Source organism: Eschrichtius robustus, chromosome 16, assembly GCF_028021215.1.
Source record: "Eschrichtius robustus isolate mEscRob2 chromosome 16, mEscRob2.pri, whole genome shotgun sequence".
Lineage (NCBI taxonomy): Eukaryota > Metazoa > Chordata > Mammalia > Artiodactyla > Eschrichtiidae > Eschrichtius > Eschrichtius robustus.
In genome coordinates this window covers 7,943,972-7,964,423 of record NC_090839.1, presented here as the reverse complement: position 1 = coordinate 7,964,423, position 20,452 = coordinate 7,943,972, and the positions used below count along the sequence as shown (strand labels likewise).

General features: G+C 42.0%; 1 protein-coding gene across 1 annotated transcript in view; it reads left to right on the top strand.

Moving 5' to 3' along the window:
• Window positions 1-17,804, top strand: part of DOK5 (docking protein 5) — a 149,805-nt gene extending 132,001 nt beyond the window's left edge. Inside the window, exons 7-8 of the mRNA XM_068566064.1 lie at window positions 8,439-8,559; window positions 17,259-17,804. Coding sequence (XP_068422165.1) covers window positions 8,439-8,559; window positions 17,259-17,323 — 186 coding nt within the window. The 3' untranslated portion in view covers window positions 17,324-17,804. The remainder of the gene's footprint in view (window positions 1-8,438; window positions 8,560-17,258) is intronic.
• Window positions 17,805-20,452: the final 2,648 nt, after the last annotated feature.

Genomic DNA, 20,452 nt, shown 5'->3' with positions numbered 1-20,452 from the left:
AACAGTAAGTGCAAAGGCCCCGAGGCAGCTCTGTGCTTTGCATGTTCAAGTACAAAGCTATGACTTTGAAGCAGATGAAATGAGAAGAGGGGTAGGAGGTGTTGTCTAGAAATAAGTAGGAGCCACGTCCTATATGACCTTTCATTCGTGGTCAAGAGTTTGGATTTTGCATGGGGTCAGTTGAGAAGTCATTGGAGGGTTCTGAGAAAAGCTGAGATAAGCTGGCTTTACTCTTGAAGGGGGCACTCTGGCAGCTGTTTGGGAAAGACTGGGGGTGGGTGAGGCGAGAGTACAAGTAAGAAGCAGAGTTAGGGACTATTTCTGTCATCTGGACATCCAGGTGAGTGCTAATGATGTGGGTCAGGATGGTGGGGAGGGAGGTGGTGAAAAGTGGATTCTGGATACATTTTGAATAACAGGATTTGCTGATGGTTGAACTTTCTTGTAGGATAGAGAGGAAACAAGGTAGTCTCCAAGGTTTTCTCTTCTTCTTTAAACAGAGCAATGGGTTGAATGGAAGAACCATTTACCTAGAAGGGGAAGAGCTTTCGGGGAGTGGAGTGTGAGAAACGATGGTTCCAGTTTGTACATGTTAGATGAGAGCTGCCTACTGGACATCTAGGTGGAAGTGGGGAGCGGGCTGTGAAATACAGGAGCCTGAGGTTTAGGGGAGAGATTGGAGGTACAGACATGCATTTGAGAATCATCAGAGTGTGGATAGATGGTATTTAAACCTGTCCCAGTGATGATGAGCTCTCCCCACCAACATACATAGGTAAGGAATGGTGGCTCTTTGGTTTTAGGATTGTTTCATATCACTTCATAAAGAACTACCCTTTTCTTTTTAATGGCTAACAGGTTAGTCTGTTGCGTGGATGTACAATAATGTGAAGGTAAGACTGCTTTGTTTAAGAATAAAATGAAATTACCAACTCATCTACCATTCTGATGTTAATCACATTTAAAAGTAATTTTTGAGTCAGTCTAAAATCCAACTTGACATGTAAATTAAAATTAAATTTTAAAATTCCTTTAAAAATTGGTTATTGGAATAGTTGTCGATAAAGTGGGTCTCAGGATAAAAATTGTGGTTAGCGGGGGAAAAAAATGTTATAAAGGAGACTGGGTCACAGTTTAATTCTGTTATCTTAGCTGGTGAATTAAAAATGGTTAGGGAAATGAACAAATAAAGTGTAGTACAACAGAAGGATGGGCTATGATGCAGACTTTAAAATGACAGCATAGGAGATGGCAGTATTTAGGAACATTAGGATACATTTATAATTTATTAAATAAAAAAGAGGACGGTATAACAGTATATACATTAGCCTGCAGTTTGTGTTAAATATACATCATGTATTCACATTTTTTAAAAAGGCCGAAAGAAAACATTAACATGTTAAAAGTTCTCTTTGTTTCTTTGTTTTTGTTTTTTGTTCTCTGTTTGTTTTTTTCTAAGTGATTTTTTTCTAAGACATTTTCTAAATGATTATTTCAAATCTATCTGTATTCTTTTCTGTATTTCCTGATGTAATAAAAATATATCAATATATTAAGAAAGAATACAATTTATTACAACTTTTAAAAATGGGTAATACATATCATAAAAATGTGGACTCTCCCATCCCCTCCTCTTAGGTGTCAGCAAAATACTACCAAATCCAAAGATAAAGCTGCCTTGGAGAATATAAATTTCTCGGGGAAGGGGAGGGGGGACCGTAGAGCCTCTTGGATTTTCTCCTGTTCCTACACTTGTTCCATGTTTACAGTAAGAGCTTCATTCATGCTTGTTCATTAAATTCATTGTATCCCAACTGGATCAGGTGATTAAGTATATTCTGTAAGCATATTTATTTATTTGATTTGATGTGTGGCTTTTTTGTTGTTGCCTGAAAACTTTTAAAAACTTCTCCCCTCAAGCCAGAAACACAGTCCAGTATCAAATATTTAGGTTTAAAAAGAAAATGTGAATGTTCCTATTAGGACCTTGTTCGGAACTCTTGGTAAAGAAAGTGTTTTGATTGACATAGGGCTAATTAGAAATATTGCTAACATTGATGGAACCCTACGACGAGTCATGTGTGTTCTTGGAATTAGCTGCAAAGGAGGAACTTTTTTTCCTTTCTTTTTTTTTTTACGGACGTGATATTAATGACTAAAGGAGGTTAAATAACTAGCCTACAGCCATACAGTTATTAGTGGCAGATTCCAGACTTTAACCCTGGTTTCCTGACTCCGGAGTTTGGGGTCTTACTACAGTGGAAAACTTTTTCCCAGAGTTATCGGTCCAAAGGTGATAAATAGCATAGGACAGTGGTTCTCAAAGTGTGGTCCCTGGACCAGTACAATCTGAATCATCTGGAAACTTGGGAGAAATGCAAATCCCCCATCCACAGTGGGGATGCGGGCCAGGAATCTGCATTTTAATGAGCCCTCCAGATGATTCTTGCTTGCTAAAGTTGGAGAGCCTGGAGAACTGCTTACCCAGGGTCCAGAAAGCATAGGTAGAGTCTATCGCCAAATGTGATTTTCACAGGAGAATATGTAGGCAGAACATGAAGGCATAGTTCAGGAAGCCGAGTGGAGAATGTCGGTGAGTTGAAGGGTGGCGTCACTGGTACAGCTGAGTTTGGGTGGAATGAGAGAAAGACATTGAAGTGCGGGTTTCTTTTAGAACTTAGTTTTACTTTTTCTCTCTCGGACTGAATTGTTCCTTCTGATTCAACTTTGTGCACGTGCTGTGCTTAAAATACCGAGAGAAAATAAGTTGGTTTATATATACTTCCGTGAACTGAGGGCTACTACCAGCATCAGATGAGTTTTGGAAGTCTCATGTTGAGCAGACATTCGGCGTCAATGTAACTGTGACTCGCAGCACAATCTTGTTGTCAAAACCGCGTCCTTGTTGGGTGACTTCAGGGCCCAGGTTGAGTTTGCATATGCAGAACGGCTATTGGCAGACACCCCACTTGAGTTACTTTAAGGGGCAGCCCGGTGGAAGTTTAAGAGTCTGATGGGGAGGGAATTAGGTCGTGAAGTCGTCATCGGTTTGCCATTGTGATGATTTGTGCTGGTTTCCGAATGGATCCAGAACACAACGTCACATACGCAGCATATGAGCATACTCACGATGGACTGACTGTAGCATCCTGTCCTGCTGTTCAGTTTTGCAAAACACAATGCTCTGTTGTAAAAACAGATGGATTCCAGAGAAAGGACGGTGTGGTGCAGTGTTGTGGCAGAGACTCGCCACTGCCCTGCACGCCTGGTCTCAGACTCATAAAAGAAGTGCACAAGCAACGGGTAAGTGTCAGCCAAACCAAATGAAGGATGAAGAAACCAAAACTGTGCTTGGCAGTGGAGAGGACGGTTGTTTTTCTTGCTGACACGCCACGTATAGCGGTCATTAGAATATTTTCTCTCCCAAGAGGGTTGATATGATTTGCCCATTATTATGAGAAAAGGGCCTTGACAATGAGCAGTTCCCTCACTGTGAGTATTGGGAGGTTGTTAAAAGGATCTGTCTGTGTTGTTGACGATGATAATGATGGGGAGCCGTGCTTTATCCAGTTGTCATGCAAACTTAAATGGTACTTCCCCTGCCACTGCCTGACAGGAAGTAGCCACCCACTACGTCATTACATCATGCTTTTTAAGAAAATTGTCCATGTAGCACATACTACGATGTGATTTTATTTTACGTTTTTTGAGGACAGCTTTAATGAGATATAATTCATATACCATACAATACACCCTTTTAAGCCGTACAGTTCAATGGTGTTAATATATTCACGGAATTGTGAAACCATCACTGCAGTCCACTCCAGAATATTTTCATCACCCCAGAAAGAACCCCATCTCCTTTAGGCCTCATCCGCCCAGCCTTAGGCAACCACCGATCCGCTTTCTCTGCACTTGCCGGTTCTGGACATTGCATATAAATAGAATCGTACACGATGTGGTCTTTTGTGACTGGCTTCTTTCACTCAGCATCAAGTTTTCAGCTTCATCTGTGTCGTAGCGTGTGTCAGGACTTCATTCCTTCTTATGGCAGTCTTTTTCTTTTGTATTTGTTTAGTTTTATTGTCTGTCTCCTTAGGAAGGGATGTTCCATGAGAGAGGAGATTTTGAGGCTTAAACGCGGGGAGGGAGGGATGTGTCCCGTGTCACACAGCTCATGTGGAGCACAGCCTGAATGGGAGCACGGGTCTCCACTCCACGGTCGGCTCCCTGCCACCCTCGGCAGCACAATGCTTTGTGTGTCCTTGAAACCCAATCAATTACATCCGTTGATGGATTATCTCAGGCCACCGGGCAGCGTCAGGACTCGCTCAGTCTGGTTTAGGAAGAGACCTACGTGCATCCCTGTTGTTTAGGGGGAAAGTTTGAGTATTGAAGTACAAGAAGGCATTTGTTTGACATTCACAAAGCCTAGTCTTTCTTCCCTGGCGGGATCTTGAGTAACACTGTTAGCAGAATGAATAAACGTGTAGAGCTGAACTCCCCCCGCCGTCGGACTGTCCTGACCGATTGTGCATACGCACATAAGCAGGTCTTTCCCCGAGGCCCTGGTTCTGCTTATCACTTGAATGGCAGAGTAGAATGATGCAGTCTTATTTTTTATTTTTTTAACATCTTTATTGGAGTATAATTGCTTTACAATGGTGTGTTAGTTTCTGCTTTATAACAAAGTGAATCAGCTATACATATACATATGTTCCCATATCCTCTCCCTCTTGCGTCTCCCTCCCACCCTCCCTATCCCACCCCTCTAGGTGCTCACAAAGCACCGAGCTGATCTCCCTGTGCTATGCAGCTGATTCCCACTAGGTATCTATTTTACATTTGGCAGTGTATGTATGTCCATGCCACTCTCTCACTTCGTCCCAGCTTCCCCTTCCCCCTCCCCATGTCCTCAAGTCCATTCTCTGCGTCTGGGTCTCTAGAATGATGCCGTCTTATTACCACGTTCCCCACAGCCCCCGAGAACCATGTTAGTTTAACCTGGACCTGGAGCTTCAGCAGGAATCCAGCTCTGGGCCAACAGTGCTTCTGATTGGCTGGGTCGATTAGGATCTACTCCCTGGGCAAGAGCTGGGCTCACTGGCTCATTCATCCATCCTCTATTTGTTCAGCCTTTGGGGGCCCCACATAGGTGTCGGGGACACAGAGGTAAAAGATATAATCCCCACTTTCTTGGAGTGCATGGGCTACAGGAGGAGGTGGGCTAGTTTAGCTGCTGTCACAAAACAGTGAAATGATCAGAGTAAGAGCAGGGCTGTGGGATGTCTGGTAGGAGCACCTGGTGTCATTAAGGGGGCAGAGTTGTCAGGAGTTGATTCCTGAGCTACCTCCTGAAGGGAAGGTAGGTGTTAGCCAGGTGAGGGGTGGAGGGAGCTCTCAGGCTTAGGGATCAAGGCAGTGGTGGGAAGGGGGCAGGGGGGAGGCACCACAGGTGGGTGGAAGTGGCAGGCCCCCGCCATAGTGCAGCCTGAGATGGGAAGGGTAGCAAGCTCAGAGGGGAAGGGTCACTTAAAGCAATAAAGAAGGATGAGGGCAAGCACAGGGAGATCAGCTCGGTGCTTTGTGACCACCTAGAGGGGTAGGATAGGGAGGGTGGGAGGGAGACGCAAGAGGGAGGAGATATGGGGATATATGTGTACGTATAGCTGATTCACTTTGTTATAAAGCAGAAACTAGCACACCATTGTAGAGCAATTATACTCCAATAAAGATGTTAAAAAAAAAACAAAAACAAATACGTCCATATAATGGAATACTATGTAGACATTAAAAATGCCGTTGTAGAAAATGCCAACATGCTAACAGTACATTGTTCAGGGGAAGAAAATAAGTTATAAAAACGATATGATATATTTGAAATAAAAAACAAAAAAGAAGCGTGAGGCGGACACCTTCCAGCTAGACTCTTCACCACATGACTCCCTGGGTCTTCTCAGTCTTCGAGAATTCAGACATTTTTGCATTGTTAAATAAGAAGACTTTTCTCAGCATTTTTCTCCAAAGACAGTTAAAATGCCTCTTTCATAAAATTATATATTGTTTCAAAGGTTTGAGGAAGAAACAGAGAACCTGGCTTTGTAATGTTCTCTGTGACACATGACATTAGTGTCATTTTATTTTTGTTCCTAAATAAGCTTTCTAAAAATACAGTCAGATCATGCTGGGCTGCAGAAATATATTCACAGTAATATAGTGAATAATTTGAATTTGATAGCTATTTCCCAAATATTTGCTTTATATTAAAAATTTTATTACATTAAATATAATCCCTTTATATTAAGAAAATCTTAACAATCAGTACCATGAGAATTCAGTTCGTTTCCTCTCTTTATTTTCTTGTATTCCATGTTACTGAGGTTGAATGTCACCAGAAGTCACTGGTAAATAGATTTTTTTGGTTTGTTTGGTTTTGGTTTTTGCTCTTAAACTTTTGAGACTTTCGTGTCTGCAGAAATAGAGAAACAGCCACAGAACTTCTTTACTAGCTTTTGTTTTCAGCTTTTTGCCCTTTTGATTTAACAGGACATGTTTAGGAAAAAATGTCCCCATGAAACCTAGTGCTATGTAATTCTACTTGGAGACTCATTTCGGTAATTGTGCTATTGTGATAAAGAATCCAATCCATCACATGTAAATGCAAGACATATAAATTAAAATTGTCTTTAGAAAGATGGTTATACTCTTTTTTTAAAAAAAGTCAGTCTCGTCAACTACAATGAGTTTTGTTCTCCAGAGTGTGAAGCCTCATATTATTTTGGCTTTATTGAGTGAATATGCAGGAATTATGCCTGGAACTACCATGTTAATGAGATGTGTAGAGTGGGGAGTCTTCTCTTAAAAAAAGAACTTTCAGTGGGCATTGCAGTTTATACTCATCATCATAATATCCTCCATTTTTTCCTGCACCTAGTTTGTGCTAGGCAAGTGCTAAGCAGGTATCATCTCACTGAACCCCAATGGATAAATATTTAATGCCAGCTTTCCTCATATGAGCAATTAAAATGGCATTCTACTGGAGTGGTCTGATTCACTGTTTCCTTAATGATACCATATGTAAATGTTTCCTTTTTAGTTGAGGTAAATCTGCCTTCCTCTGGTTTGCAATTGCCAAATATTCCAATGTATCTCTGCAATTAACCAGGTCCTGAGTGATGGAGACTTAAGTTGCCCCCAGTTTTTCATGACTGCAAACTGTATCCTAATGCCCATCCCTGTATAAATCCATGTATCCGTGAGCACATTTTTATAAGACTAGGGTGGGTTATTTGATATTCAAGCAATTCCAGGGAATCAAACATTGTGAATTGTCCTTTCTCATGTTATGACACAATAAAAGTATATCATGCTTGTGTCTAGATCAGGGCGTAGAGGAGAGGGTGGCTGGACAGCTGCCTCAAATCATGAGCCCCACCCACTCTTCTTCGTGCATTGTCCCCATTTGCCTTCTAGTCACCTCCTGCCCATCCCACTAAGCTGTCTTCTCTTTGAATCTTCCCCCCGATGTGTTCGGACAGGCCACTGACTACTCCCCAAGGACCTGGGGCGAAAGATACAGGCCACTGTATCTTTCAGGATGGATACTCCTAGGTGTTTGGTGCCAAAAGCTACGACTTCCTCTTCCTCCCTCAGTGTCTGGAATGCGGATCAGGTGCTTGTAGGGGCAGGCAAGGCTCTTTTTCTTATAGTAGTGATAGAACCCAACTCAAATCAGCTTAAACTGAACAGAAATAATCGGCTTGTATAATTGAGAAGTCCCAGGCTAGTCTCTTGGTTCAGGTAGGATCCAAGGTCTCAGTGGAGCTTGTCGGGACTCTCCCCTCCTTTTCTTGGCTGTCTCCTTTGGAATAGTGTCCAATGACTGGCATGTTCTCCCTTTATTGTGCCAAGATAGGCTCCAGGCCCATCTCCTGTCCTCTCAGCAACCCCACAAGAAAGCTCAGAAACATTTAATTCAATGGGTATTTCTTGTGCATCTACCACGTGCCAGAAATAATCTAGACCCTGGGATTCAGCAGTGAAAAAAAACAGGCAGAAAAACCCCTTAATTTACCTCTACCGATTCTCTCTTCCACAAAAGTCCTAATAAATGTCCCCAGGGATTGTGTCTTATTGGCCTGACGCAGGTCACCGGGCCACCCCTAGAATCAGTGGTGGGGTCTGACCATGACCGGATGGGTTGAGCTGAATTGGAGGGAAGTTCCCCCAAGGAAAATCAATGCGCTGTTGCCAGCCGGCTGAAGAACGGATGCTGCGAAGTCAGTGAAAGCGACCGGCGTCCACCGCCACCACGGGGCCGTACGCGCCGACTGGCTGACGGGCCAGCTCGCGCTTCTGCAGCTCCCTGCGTGGAGCTCCCTGAGCCAGGTCTCTCGCGGCCCCGGGGTTGCTGACACACGCTCTCTTCCTTCACACAGCTCCAGATGAGGATGAGTGAGCGGGCCGCCTCGCTGAGCACCATGGTGCCCTTGCCTCGAAGCGCCTACTGGCAGCACATCACGCGGCAGCACAGCACAGGGCAGCTCTACCGCCTGCAAGGTGAGCGCGGGCGGACTGCGCGCGGGGAGGGGAGGGGTGGGGGGAGATGGCTGGGGTGGGGGATGGCTGGGGAGAGGGCTCAGCTCCTCACCTCTGCTGCACGCCAGGCTGGTGAGCCCCCTTCCTCCCAGAGCCTGGCCCCTGTCGAGGTCTCACTCCCCGTCACTTACACCGTATCGCAGTGTCCTGGGGGGAATTGTTTAAAATGCAGATTCTTGGGCCCTCAACCCCAGAGATGCTAGATTTTAAGGTGTAGGGAGCGGCTGGGCAGCGTGCACTTCTAACAACCTACACGGGGTCTGGGCACGAGGTCTGGCCCACGCTTGGGGAAATAGTCTAGCTGACTGATGACTAGCAGCTCGGCATTCCTGGGAACATGCCGCCGGCGGTGCGGACGTTCAGGCCCCCTCAGGACCTCGGGGGGTGGGGCCCGGCCCCGAATGCGTGATGCTCGTGACTCTCAAGCTGGGGACCCACGCTCTCCTGGGAGGGGAACGGACTGCGGGACGGGGAGGCCTGGGCTCTGCTTCTGCTGTGACTCTAAGCCAATCCTGAGAGGCCCCTTTTCCAGAAAAGTGATCTCTGGAGCAGGGTACGGAACGGCCCATGGAGGGACCAGGGGAACAACTAGAAAAATGTTAAAACGTTTTCTTATCCTTTCAAATGTATCTTTGTGTGTTTTATGTATAAGGATACCTTGTGTGTATATAACTTATAAATAAATGCATAGGCCTATATGTAGGGGGTTCTTGCTGAAGACCTTTTCACTGATGAGGAGCGAGACCCCCAAACATGGAGGAATATCTACGAGATGGCACCTAGTTCGTATGCAGAAACTTGCTAAATAAATGAATGCAAGAACGAGCGAATGACCACAGGAAACAATGGCCTCGGCCATAGATACCTGCTCTCTGTACCCTAGTCACCCAGCCTTCCCTTCAGCCCTTCCTGCTGATCATCTCTCCCCCAGAGAGCTTTTCCTGGTCTTTCTCCCTGGAATTCTGTGCCTTTCCCCTGTGTCCGAGGTAACTCTTTGTCATCTCTAGGTCTTACCTCCAGGGCCCTCCCTGACTCCAAGGCAGGCCCCCCAGACTTCATCATAACTGGTGTGGAATCAATCTCCAGTCGTGTGTACCCCTAAAGATGCAGACGAGGGCACCCTCTTTTATATCGCCCCACCACAGTTTTCATTTCATATTTAATTGTGTGGCCAGTTGACTCATGACTAACTCTTCCAAGAAGCAGTAATGCCAAGGAGGGCAGGAGACCTGTGTCTTTGTTTTTTCCTCATTATTTTATCCCCCAGTGCCTTGCATGGAGTCCATGGATACTTGTTGAACGACCGTATAATGCTAAGAGGGCACTGAAGGTCCTTACATTCTAGTCTTTATGACTGTAGGCTCTGTTCACTTGTGGGGAGCATGGCATAGTGTAGATGCTCAAAAATTATGTCCTGAGTGCCTGTAGGAGTGACACGTGACTGCCTTGATAATTGATAAATAAGCTGACCTTCCAAGACACATCTACACAGAGAGAGAGGGTTGGGTTAGATCAGGTTGTTATAAATGCCATTGGTTTCATGTCAGAACAAATTCAGAAGTTTTTGCAGCATTTGACTTATATCATCACAGTTTTTGTCATTTACATATCGCTTGTACCATTATTCAATTTTCTTCAGTCTCTTCTATTTAAATATATTTATTTTTAAAAGTATATTTTACTGTCTTTATACTGCTATACCAATTACCTATATTTTTTCTAATACACAATAAGATCAACTGTACCAATACCAATAGTAATTACTGAAGGTTTAAAAGAAGCATGTGTTACGAACATATACTCACAAAAAGCTATGGAGTTGCTTTGTAACTTGACTGTCTACACAAACCCAAATAATCTTTACAAAAAAAGGTATGTCTTTACAAAAAAAATCTTTACAAAAAAAAGGTATGTCTGTGTGTCTGGAATGCAAAAGAAAGTTGAGGACCAAAGTGATGTAGGCTTCCTAAAGAGAAAATGGATAAATTGCTTGAATTCCTGAGAGACAGCCTGGTAATTTGAGAATAGTCAACTTGTATCAAAGTTGATGAATCACTGGATTTCCCCAGAATACCATGTTTGGAAAGATGAGAGTGGATGTCATGAATATTTAGTATGTGTTGCAGTTTCAGAATTTATTAGCAAATATCCCAGAGTTTAAAAATCCTTAGGACAATCTGGACAGAGAAAATGTCATATGAAGAAGACGCTCACTTTACAATCCTTACTTTAACTAATCTAACTCTCTTTAACCAAAACGAGTAGGCATTCTTCAGAAATGATTTTAAGGCTAAGGGTCTTATCAGACCCTTTAATATTTTAAAAAATCTTCTTAAGTTTAAAGCAGATGTTTTAGATACTGTTAGCATGCGGTTTGTATGCTCCTTGGGTTTATACAACTACCTCTGACAATGTCTACATCTGTTTGCTACGAAGAAAACAATTCTGTTTTCCAGCATACAGACATAGTTTTTTTAAACCACAACGACAAAAAACGCAGATTTACGTGCATGCAAAAAGCCCATATTATGGTTGGAAAACCATACATAGCTGACAGGTCTGGGATGATCATCAAAGACGAGTGACCCACTAATTCCAAAATAACAGTAGTGATAATGTTATCTTTAGAAGTGGAGCAGAGCAACACAAAACCTCACCGCAAAGGAAAAAAATCATGTTCTTTGAGAAGTTTCTGTTGTTTTTGTCAAAAATAGCAAGCCACCAACCAAATGACTCATCAGAATTGGATTTGGGTTTATTTGATAAATCTTTATCTTTAGGTTTGTTATCTATTATTTTTATAATTCAATACTCAAAAGATTCAGGCAGACCTTGGAGATATTCGGGGTTCGATTCCAGACCACCTCAAAAAGGCGAATACTGCGATAAGGCAAGTCACACAAATTTTTTGGTTTCCCAGTGGACACAAAAGTTATGTTTACGCTATACTGTAGTCGATTAAGTGTGCAATAGCATTATGTCTAAAAAAGATGTACATACCTTAATTTAAAAACACTTTATTGCTAAAACATGCTAACCATCATCTGAGCCTTCAGGTCGTAGTAGTAGCATCAAAATCACTGATCACAGGTCACCATGATACATATAATAATAATGTACAAGTTTGAAATATCGTGAGAATTACCAAAATGTGACACGGAGACACGAAGTGAGCAAATGCAGTTAGGAAAAATGGTGCCAACAGACTTACTCGATGTAGGAGTGCCACAAATCTTCAATTAAAAATATGCAGTATCTGCGAAGCATAATAAAGTGAAGCACAATAAAACAAGGTTCTGCCTGCATTACTGTAAACTTAGGTTCAAGTTTATTGGTATGGATTTCCCAAATGAGCACAGTAGTAATACTTACAAAACAGTCATTTGAAGATAGTGATAGCTTAGTTTCTGATGAAATAAATACCAGTGATGAGAAAAAAATGCCACAGAATTCCCTCAGAGATGATGGATTATCAGACTTTGTGATTGATAATTTTATAGGGTTTTGAAGATGATTGTGTTCTAGGTTTTGAAGATGATAATTAAAACTATTATTGTTTGCTCTTTGTTATATAGTATGACCTTCATTGAACACAAATTTCCAATAGAATTCTTATATTATTCCTGTTTTGACTGCATGCTGATACTCACTGAAATGTCCTATTATCTTGGAATATTTCTGTGCATAAGAATGGCATTGTAATTGCTTCATTTTTTTTTTTTTTTGCTTCATTTATATACGTTTTTTGGTACCAGTTATTTCATCAAATTATTTGTTTTCACATACTTTAGTTACCTGTGTAGGAATTAACGTAAATGTATTTTATTTTGATATTTAATTTGTACCGATGTTTACTGAGATATTTCCTCACCAGCGTGTTCTGTGTAGATTTGTCCATATTTATTTTACCTTGTGGATTGCTTTTTAGTCGCCAACATTCATTAAGATACAGTGCTAATACGTGCTGTGTATGCAGGTTGGGGGCTCAACTGACCAGTAAATTTGATAGATTAAAAAAAATATTCACAGACTACCTAAAATTATCTTGCTTATTATCAGGGGTGGTCATTTACACAACAAATAAATGGGATAAGTTCATCTATTCCACCTATATACCACCTGCTCTCCTTCTTCCCTTCTGCCCACCCCCAGACAAAAAATGAAATTGAGAAAAACTAATAACATCATGACCTTGTGTGCCACAGGATGAGATTACACAGCACGTAATTTCTTGTTTTGCTGGTATCCGTGAGTTGTAATTCCTCTGGCCAATTCACCTACCCTAATGTATTTCAAGCCGACGTTTTCTGACAGATCTGGTGGTTATTCTTGGAAATCAGACCCTTATGAGGGAATTTATCCGACTGGTCTGAGAAAATTTTCTTCTCCAAATTTAGTCCTAGAGAGCCACCTGCTGGTTCCTTTTGGAATTACCACCTTATTATTGCCGTTTCTGGTGGAGAGAGGAAGGTGCTGGTTCGGACACACCCACCTGCACTAAGACGTGTTCAATCCACCTTCACTGCTTCTCCCACCCCATTTGCCAGCTTTCAAAACTAAATTCTCTTCTATGTTTAGGTATATACAGAATCAGCTTGTGAGGTTTATCATGAAAACTGGGAAGGAATTCATAAAACGGAAGCATTCAACAGTGTGCTGAGCACCGTATTCACAGGATTCTTTTAAGAATTCATTGTATAAAATAACCAGAGTCATCTTTTTCCAATTGTCTTCTGTATTGTCCTAACCCTGGTTGATATCACCTTCCTCCAGAAAAGTACTATGCTCCAATAAGTTTGGGGCAAAATGCTACATGTTAAATTCTCCTTTAGGAGGTTCAGAAAGCAAACCAGTATTTTTCAGACTCTGAGATGTCCTGTAGTAAAAAATCTGTTTAGTCTTGCTTAAATCAGAGCTCTGCAAATATATTTAAACATGCAGTCTTGTTTCTCCTTCTTTATATAAACAAACATTAACATACCTCCAGATTTGTTCCATACAAGGGAGACTGGACATACTCATTGAGTATCTTTATAAAAGCTACCATTTCTTGAGGATCTGCTGTGTTCCAGGTTTTGCACTAGGAACTTAACGTACATGGTCTCATTTAGTCCACAAAGCAGCCACCTGAGAGTATCTTACACCCATGTGCAGCTAAGACACAGAATTTGAAGGGTTAGTGATGTGTCCAGGATCACCCGTCTAGTAAGGAGTTGAGGTTTTCATCTCTCCATTCATTCATTGACGCATTCATTTATTTGGCAAATGTTAATTGAGCATCTACTTTATGCCAAGCACTGTGCTAGGTGATGGAGGTACACTGGGGCTATTAGACAGGCTTGTTTCTGCCCTCCTACAGCTTATCGTAAAAAGGAGAGTCACAGTCAGTAATTACACACATATATTTAGTTTCAAATTTGGTCCATGTCAGATTGAAAAGAAAGTGTTTGTAGTAAAGAATGGTGAAGCAGAGCTGTTGTCGGTTTTGGGAGGATGATGACAACGGGACTTCTTTAGAGGGGCTGCAGCATTTACCCCAAGACCTGAAGTCTGAGAAGAGACAGCCATACTGAGAAGCAGGGTAAAGCATTGTCCACAGAGAGATCAACAAGTGCAAAGGCCCTGAGGTAGAAACGAGCTGGCATGTTCAAAGAGCAGAAAGGCGGTGGCGTGGCTGGTGCATAAGGGCCTTTAGGAGACAGCGGGTGTGTCCAGCTTCATTGCGATGTTCTTCTCAAATGCCCTCACCTCCTTCTTAAAGTTAACATCTTAGGAATTTTGCTCTTAATCTTAAGGAGCTCCGTTGCTCAATATTTTAGAACCTTTCTGTTGGAATTGCCCCGGAAGATAGCATCCCTTGTTTCAAAAAAAAAAGAGAGAAAAAAATAGGCACGTATCATTGATCAGATGTGACTTTAGATAATTTTAGGAAGTCAAAGAGTGGCATCAGATGTTTGCGTCACGCTACGGGACGTCACGCTGTGTTGCTTATTTGGTTCACCTGGCAACAGCTCGAGTTGGCAAGAGTGGGACTATCTTCCCCATTCCAATGAAGGCAGAAACTGAGACCCTTGGAGGTCGAGTACTTGCTCAAGATCACATAGCCACTGGGTGGAGGGACAGACATTAGAACTTCAGTGTTCTTACTTTTAGTCCAGGGCTCGCTCTTTCTTTTATCATATGTCCTTGCCTTTGGGGGGAAGTTCTTCTCCTCCCAAAGTGTCTCCAAGACAAATACCATGTGATGGAAATAGCTCCTCCAGAGGGTTGGTTCCAGGCCATGCGATTTGCATTTTTATTTTAAGGATGATAGATTCTTGGAGCAAGTGGCTACTTTGGAGGAGTTAACATTGGTTTTTCTTTCTTTTTTATAATTTATTTTTTATTGAGGTATAGTTGATTTACAATGTTAATTTCTGCTATACAGCAAAGTGATTTAGTTACACACATACATACATTCCTTCTCACATTGTTTTCCATTATGGTTTATCACAGGGTATTGTATATAGTTCCCTGTGCTATACAGTAGGACCTTGTTGTTTATCTGTCCTATATATAATAGTTTGCGTCTGCTAATCCCAAGTTTCTAATCCATCCCTCCCACCCACCTCCCCCTTGGCAACCAAAAATGTGTTCTCTGTAACACTGATTTTTCAGTATTAATTCTAACACAGCCACATACCTTGTATATGCAGCTGGTAAGAGAGAAGTAATAGATTAAGATCTGAGCAAATGTGAAAAGATGAGGAATAAACCAGGGTCTCAAGCTCACATGTCTATAGGGGCCAGGAGGACATGCCAGGACTGAGTGGTGGGGTCCCTGGTAAAAAACGGCAGGCCTAGAAAACAGGGACATCCGCCCTTTATGGGAAGTTCGCAGTCATCCAGGTATTGACAAGCAATTCCAAAGGTTCCAAGCCCTGCGCAGGCCAGAGAACAGGGCTGGGCCCAGATGGCATCCACAGGCCACTACCAGCTTGTGACCTTCGTGTGAACTGCAAAAATGTAAAAAAAAATCTCTCAATCCATCTCCTGGCGTTAAGCTTAAAAACAGCATTCCAACCAAGCCAGGAAGATTCAGTTAACCATCGTGATGGAAGCTGCAGGTGTATGCATTTCGACTTGACCCCAAGTGAATGCTGTCAGTCACTTTCCTCGAAAACTTTTAGAGTCTAAGGAGCTACCGTTGAAGGTTCAGGAAGGGCTTTGCACTTGACTGAAGATAATGGATTTTGCATCAATACTGTTTGTACGCTGTCTACTTCCTGCAGGGAATTTTTATCAAACTGTAATAAAGATTTGCCTGGATTTTTACTTGTAGGACTCAAACCCATTAATGCAGTTTCTCTGTGTTATAGCGTGTGTGTGTATGTGCGCGTGTGTGTGTGTGTTGGAAAGAGAATAGAATTCATGTCCAGAATGGCTGGGAGGCTGGAAGAAATGATTTCTAGTGATTTGGGATGTTTTAATATTCGAATTACTTTAATAATGATCACCGCTATTGTGTACCAATGACTGTATGACTAGATATATATAATTTTCTTATGGTTCAGATTTGAGGCTTGCAAATATCCAAATCCACGATTTCGTATGTCGGAAGGAGACTCAACTGGGGTGTGCTGGAGGCCGGGGCTGCTGGTGATAACGGGGTAGAGCTTAAGGCTTCGGGGGCCAGGGGCCACTGTGAACCTTTTTGCTATAGGGCCAGTGTTTTGAACGCACGTTGGTGGGGTGAACACACTCCAGGGGTCCCATCTCCCTGTGTGTTCGGCCGGCTTGAGCCACACATTTGGTTCCAGGAATGCTGTGCTGTTGTGTGGGTTTTGCTTTGCTCACTTCCGACAGCTGTTCACCTGGTCTGCGGTGTGAATTCCTTTGCTTGTTGTAACCCTTAGCCAGCAGATGGTGCTCTGTCTGCAAGAACTGGAAAACTGGCCTCCCGGCCAAATCCAGCCTGCTGTCTGTTTTTCTTCACAACGCTTCCTTGGCACATTCACGCCCATTCCTTACATATTAACTGGTTGCCTTTGTGCTACAGGCAGCAGAGTTAAGTGGTTGCCATGACACCATACAGTCTACAACATCTAAAATATTTCGTATCTGGCCCTTTATAGAGAAAGTTTGCCAGCCCTATCCTGTGTCACAAAGGGGGCTCACAGTCGCCTTGTGTGTTGCCTTCCCGACTTCTTCATTTTTCTTGGTTTGGAACTTAAACCTGAAATAATAAAGGCTAAATGGATTTTAAGAAGTCCTCTTTTACTGCAAGATTTCCTAGGTTTAAATATAATACCGTCCTACTTCTGGTCCGGTTTCCAAAGAGTGTCCTCACCAAAAGGTTCCACAGTCCTTTGATTCTATATCATTTCCCCTAAATATTCTGGGTGTAGGAGTTGAAAAAGACGGAACATTAAGGAGGAGGAGGTCCTTAACTGCCACTGGTCTGATCACAGCTCAGTGCAAAGGCCACATGCAAATGATATGTTAATCATGCCATCTCTTATGACTTTCATTTGCATATCCCTGTGAGTGGCCTCTGGGAAAAAAATCCTGTGTCCTATGTTACTTATTTCCGCTATAGAGAAACTTGTGATTAGCTGATCTGGCTGTGGGCTTTCTTGAAGTATAACTAACTGCCGATTTCTAAATCTTTTTTGGAAAAGATGTCACCAGCCCTCTGAAGCTTCATCGAACAGAGACTTTTCCTGCCTACCCATCTGAGCACTGACGGAACTGCCAAGAATTGCTGTGTGACACGCTTGTGATGTGTCAGGCACAGATCCACCCGGGAGGTCAGAGGATGACCCCAAGGGAAGCGCGGAAGAAAAGAAGCTACACGTCCTGGCTAACTGGTCCTTGGGAAACTCTGCAATACCATATTTGTCTTTTTCTTTTTTTCCTTTCTTTTTTTTCCCCCCCCTTAAAAAAAACTTAGCATAATTGAAACCTTTTCCTGAAAAGGTTTTCCTTTTTTCTTTCCTTAAAAAAATTAGCATAATTGAAACCTGCTCTATAGATATCGACGTTTTCTTCCCTCTTTTACAGTTGGACAGAAAGGAGTCGATGCCACAAAATGATTTTCTATTGTAGGTACCATGTCCCTTGCACCTCTCTGAATCTATCCTTTTGCCGATTCTTGTGGTTTTTCCTTCTGAGTGTTTCAATTGTATGACAGTACTGACAATAAAATGGCTCTTAATTATTTGTTATTTGTTTAGACCGTATTCCTCAGTTATTAATATTATGGTTCTGCTTAACTGTTGGCCATCATATTTTATTATATTCCCCATTAGTTAAATCAGTGCTTTAACTCAGTATTACCTATTATGTTAACAAATCACCTTTCCAAGCTCCCTTTATATTCTTTAGAGGGTTACAATTTCTCTCTCACACTCTCTCCCCTCTCCCTCCTTTTCAAAAAAGCCTTTATTTTGTCTGGTGTACTTTCCCAAAACATTTTAAAATAAAAGAGCATTCTTCACCCATATGTTCTTGGGATTCTGGCTATACGGTTTTCTCTGTATCTCCAGTGTTTCTGAAGGTATGTGAATATTTGCCTTATGAGCCATGAGTGCGGTTTGGCATCGCGTTTGATGGAATCCAACCATTTATGCGTTTGTTCACTTGTTCATTCAGCTGGTCTGTGCTGAGCATCTACTAGACAGAGTCAGGAGACGTAGGGATAAAAAGACACAGGACCTGTCACCAAGGACCTTAAGTGCAGAGGAGTATGACAAGGAAATAAAGACACAATTCCAATACAGAGTGACATCTGCTAAATGGACCCCCAGAGGTGATGTACTTCTAAAGAGATGGTCACTCTATTCCCCAGGTTTTCCCACCAGGGAACTGCCAGATGGGAATTAAGTCTTGCGAGCTTCTGAGGCTAGAATTGCTGTAAAACTGCATGAGGGAGCAGAGATAGTGTCTGTCTCGGTCACGACTCTCTTCCCAGTAGAGTTGCCAGATAAAATATAGGACATCCAATTAAATTTGAATTTCAGATACACAATGAATAATTATTTAAGTATAAGTGTATTGCATGGGACATAATTGTACTTAAAAATGTACATTGTATATCTTAGATTCAAATTTGACTGGATGGTCTATATTTTTCCTTGCTAAGTTTGGCAGTCCTATTTCCCAGGCCCTAGAACTGTGCCTAACACATAGCTCACGCTTGAGAAATATGTGCTGAATGAATGGAGGAATAAACTCCTATCCTTGGGATAGAATTCTTTCTACAAGGGGAGGCAAATTAACATTGATGGTATACGTTCTCAGTGACAGGCCCGGGGCTAGGCCCTTCCAAAATGATTATTTTCACTAGGAAAAAAATAAATTTTGCTAAGTCCTAAAAAAAGGGACATTAAGAAGGTTCATTTTCATTTATGTTCCTTCCAAAAATGCATAATTTCCTAAAATGGAGATTGACCAATAAAACCCCAAAGGCCCTGCTAAAATCCCACCTGGATCTGAGTTGGTTGGGATTTCCAAGGACACTGCTGGTTAGGATGTGTTTTTCTCAGGGGTGGAGAAATACTGGGGGAGGGAGGATTAAATTCAGCTAAGAATTAATTAGTGGATTAGCGATATAGAAATGATTTAGTGCTAATGCCTTCACTGGGATGCACTTGTGTTCTGTGTTCTCTGTAGCTACTCTTCACATCCTTTTAGCTCATCCTGCTTCTCCTAGATGTATTTGTATTCATGTTTTAAAAATTTGGTTTGCCACACACGTTTGATAATTTGCTCACTGTTCATTTTCCTGACTCTATCTGGCTCTTATTTATTTATTTTTCTCACCTAAAACTGCCTCATAAGAGGTTCTCCCTGATTCCCAGGGCCTTGGCAGCCAGCACGGGGGATTAAGTTGAAGAAGTAGATAAAGCAAATGGAATTAAAGACATAATTATAATTTTAATGAAGTCAGAATTGCTGAAGCAAGTCTACAGCTAATGAGTGTGTGAAGAAATGTTGCTGAATGTAGTTAACTACAAGCCAGAGCCTCTTTTAGGACTTTTCAAAAAAGAGACATATTGACAGAAAAGAGTTAGAGTGCTATTAGAGTATCCTAACAGCTTCTATTTATTGTCTCTGCTATTCTTAGGGCTTTACTTGTGTTATCTTACTTAATTCCCACAACAACTCCATGAGGTAAGTATAACTACTGTTCCCATTTAACAGATGAGAAACTGAGCCTTGAGGAGCTTAAATAATCTAAAAATATGCCCAAGATCTCTTAGCTCTGTTAAAAGGTAAACTGAGGCAGATTAAAAGAGTTTATTTGAGTATCCATCTCTTTGGATCAGGCAGCGCCCAACCAAAAGTAGTTAGAAGTGCTCCACGAACAGGAGGTTTTTACAGAGAAGACTTGGAAGCAAAGCAAGGAAATTATTTGACTGACTCTAGTGGTTGCCTTATCTGGGAAAGAGCAGTTGGCTGTTTGTGGTTGGTTGTTCCTAAGTTTCATTTTCTTGGATTTTCGTGCACTGACTCTAGCTTACGTTTTCCTTTGCTCATGTAGGCTATCAAGGCATTAGGATCACCCCAGTCTAATGGCCTTCCTGTTTGATTATGTTAACAGCTACTAAATGGTAGACACATTTGAACCCAGGCAATCTGATTCCCGAGACTGCTGTGTAAAATCCCTTACACATGCTGCCTTAGGGGGCAGCAAAACTTTTTCTTTAAAGGGCCAGAATATAAATATTTTAGGCTTTGGGGGTCATATGGTGTCACTGTTGCTACTGTATTGCAAAAAAGAGCCATAGACAATAATGCTTAAAGGAGAGGCATGGCTATGTGCCAATTAAACTTTATTTACAAAAACAAGCGACAGGCTGGATTCGCCCAC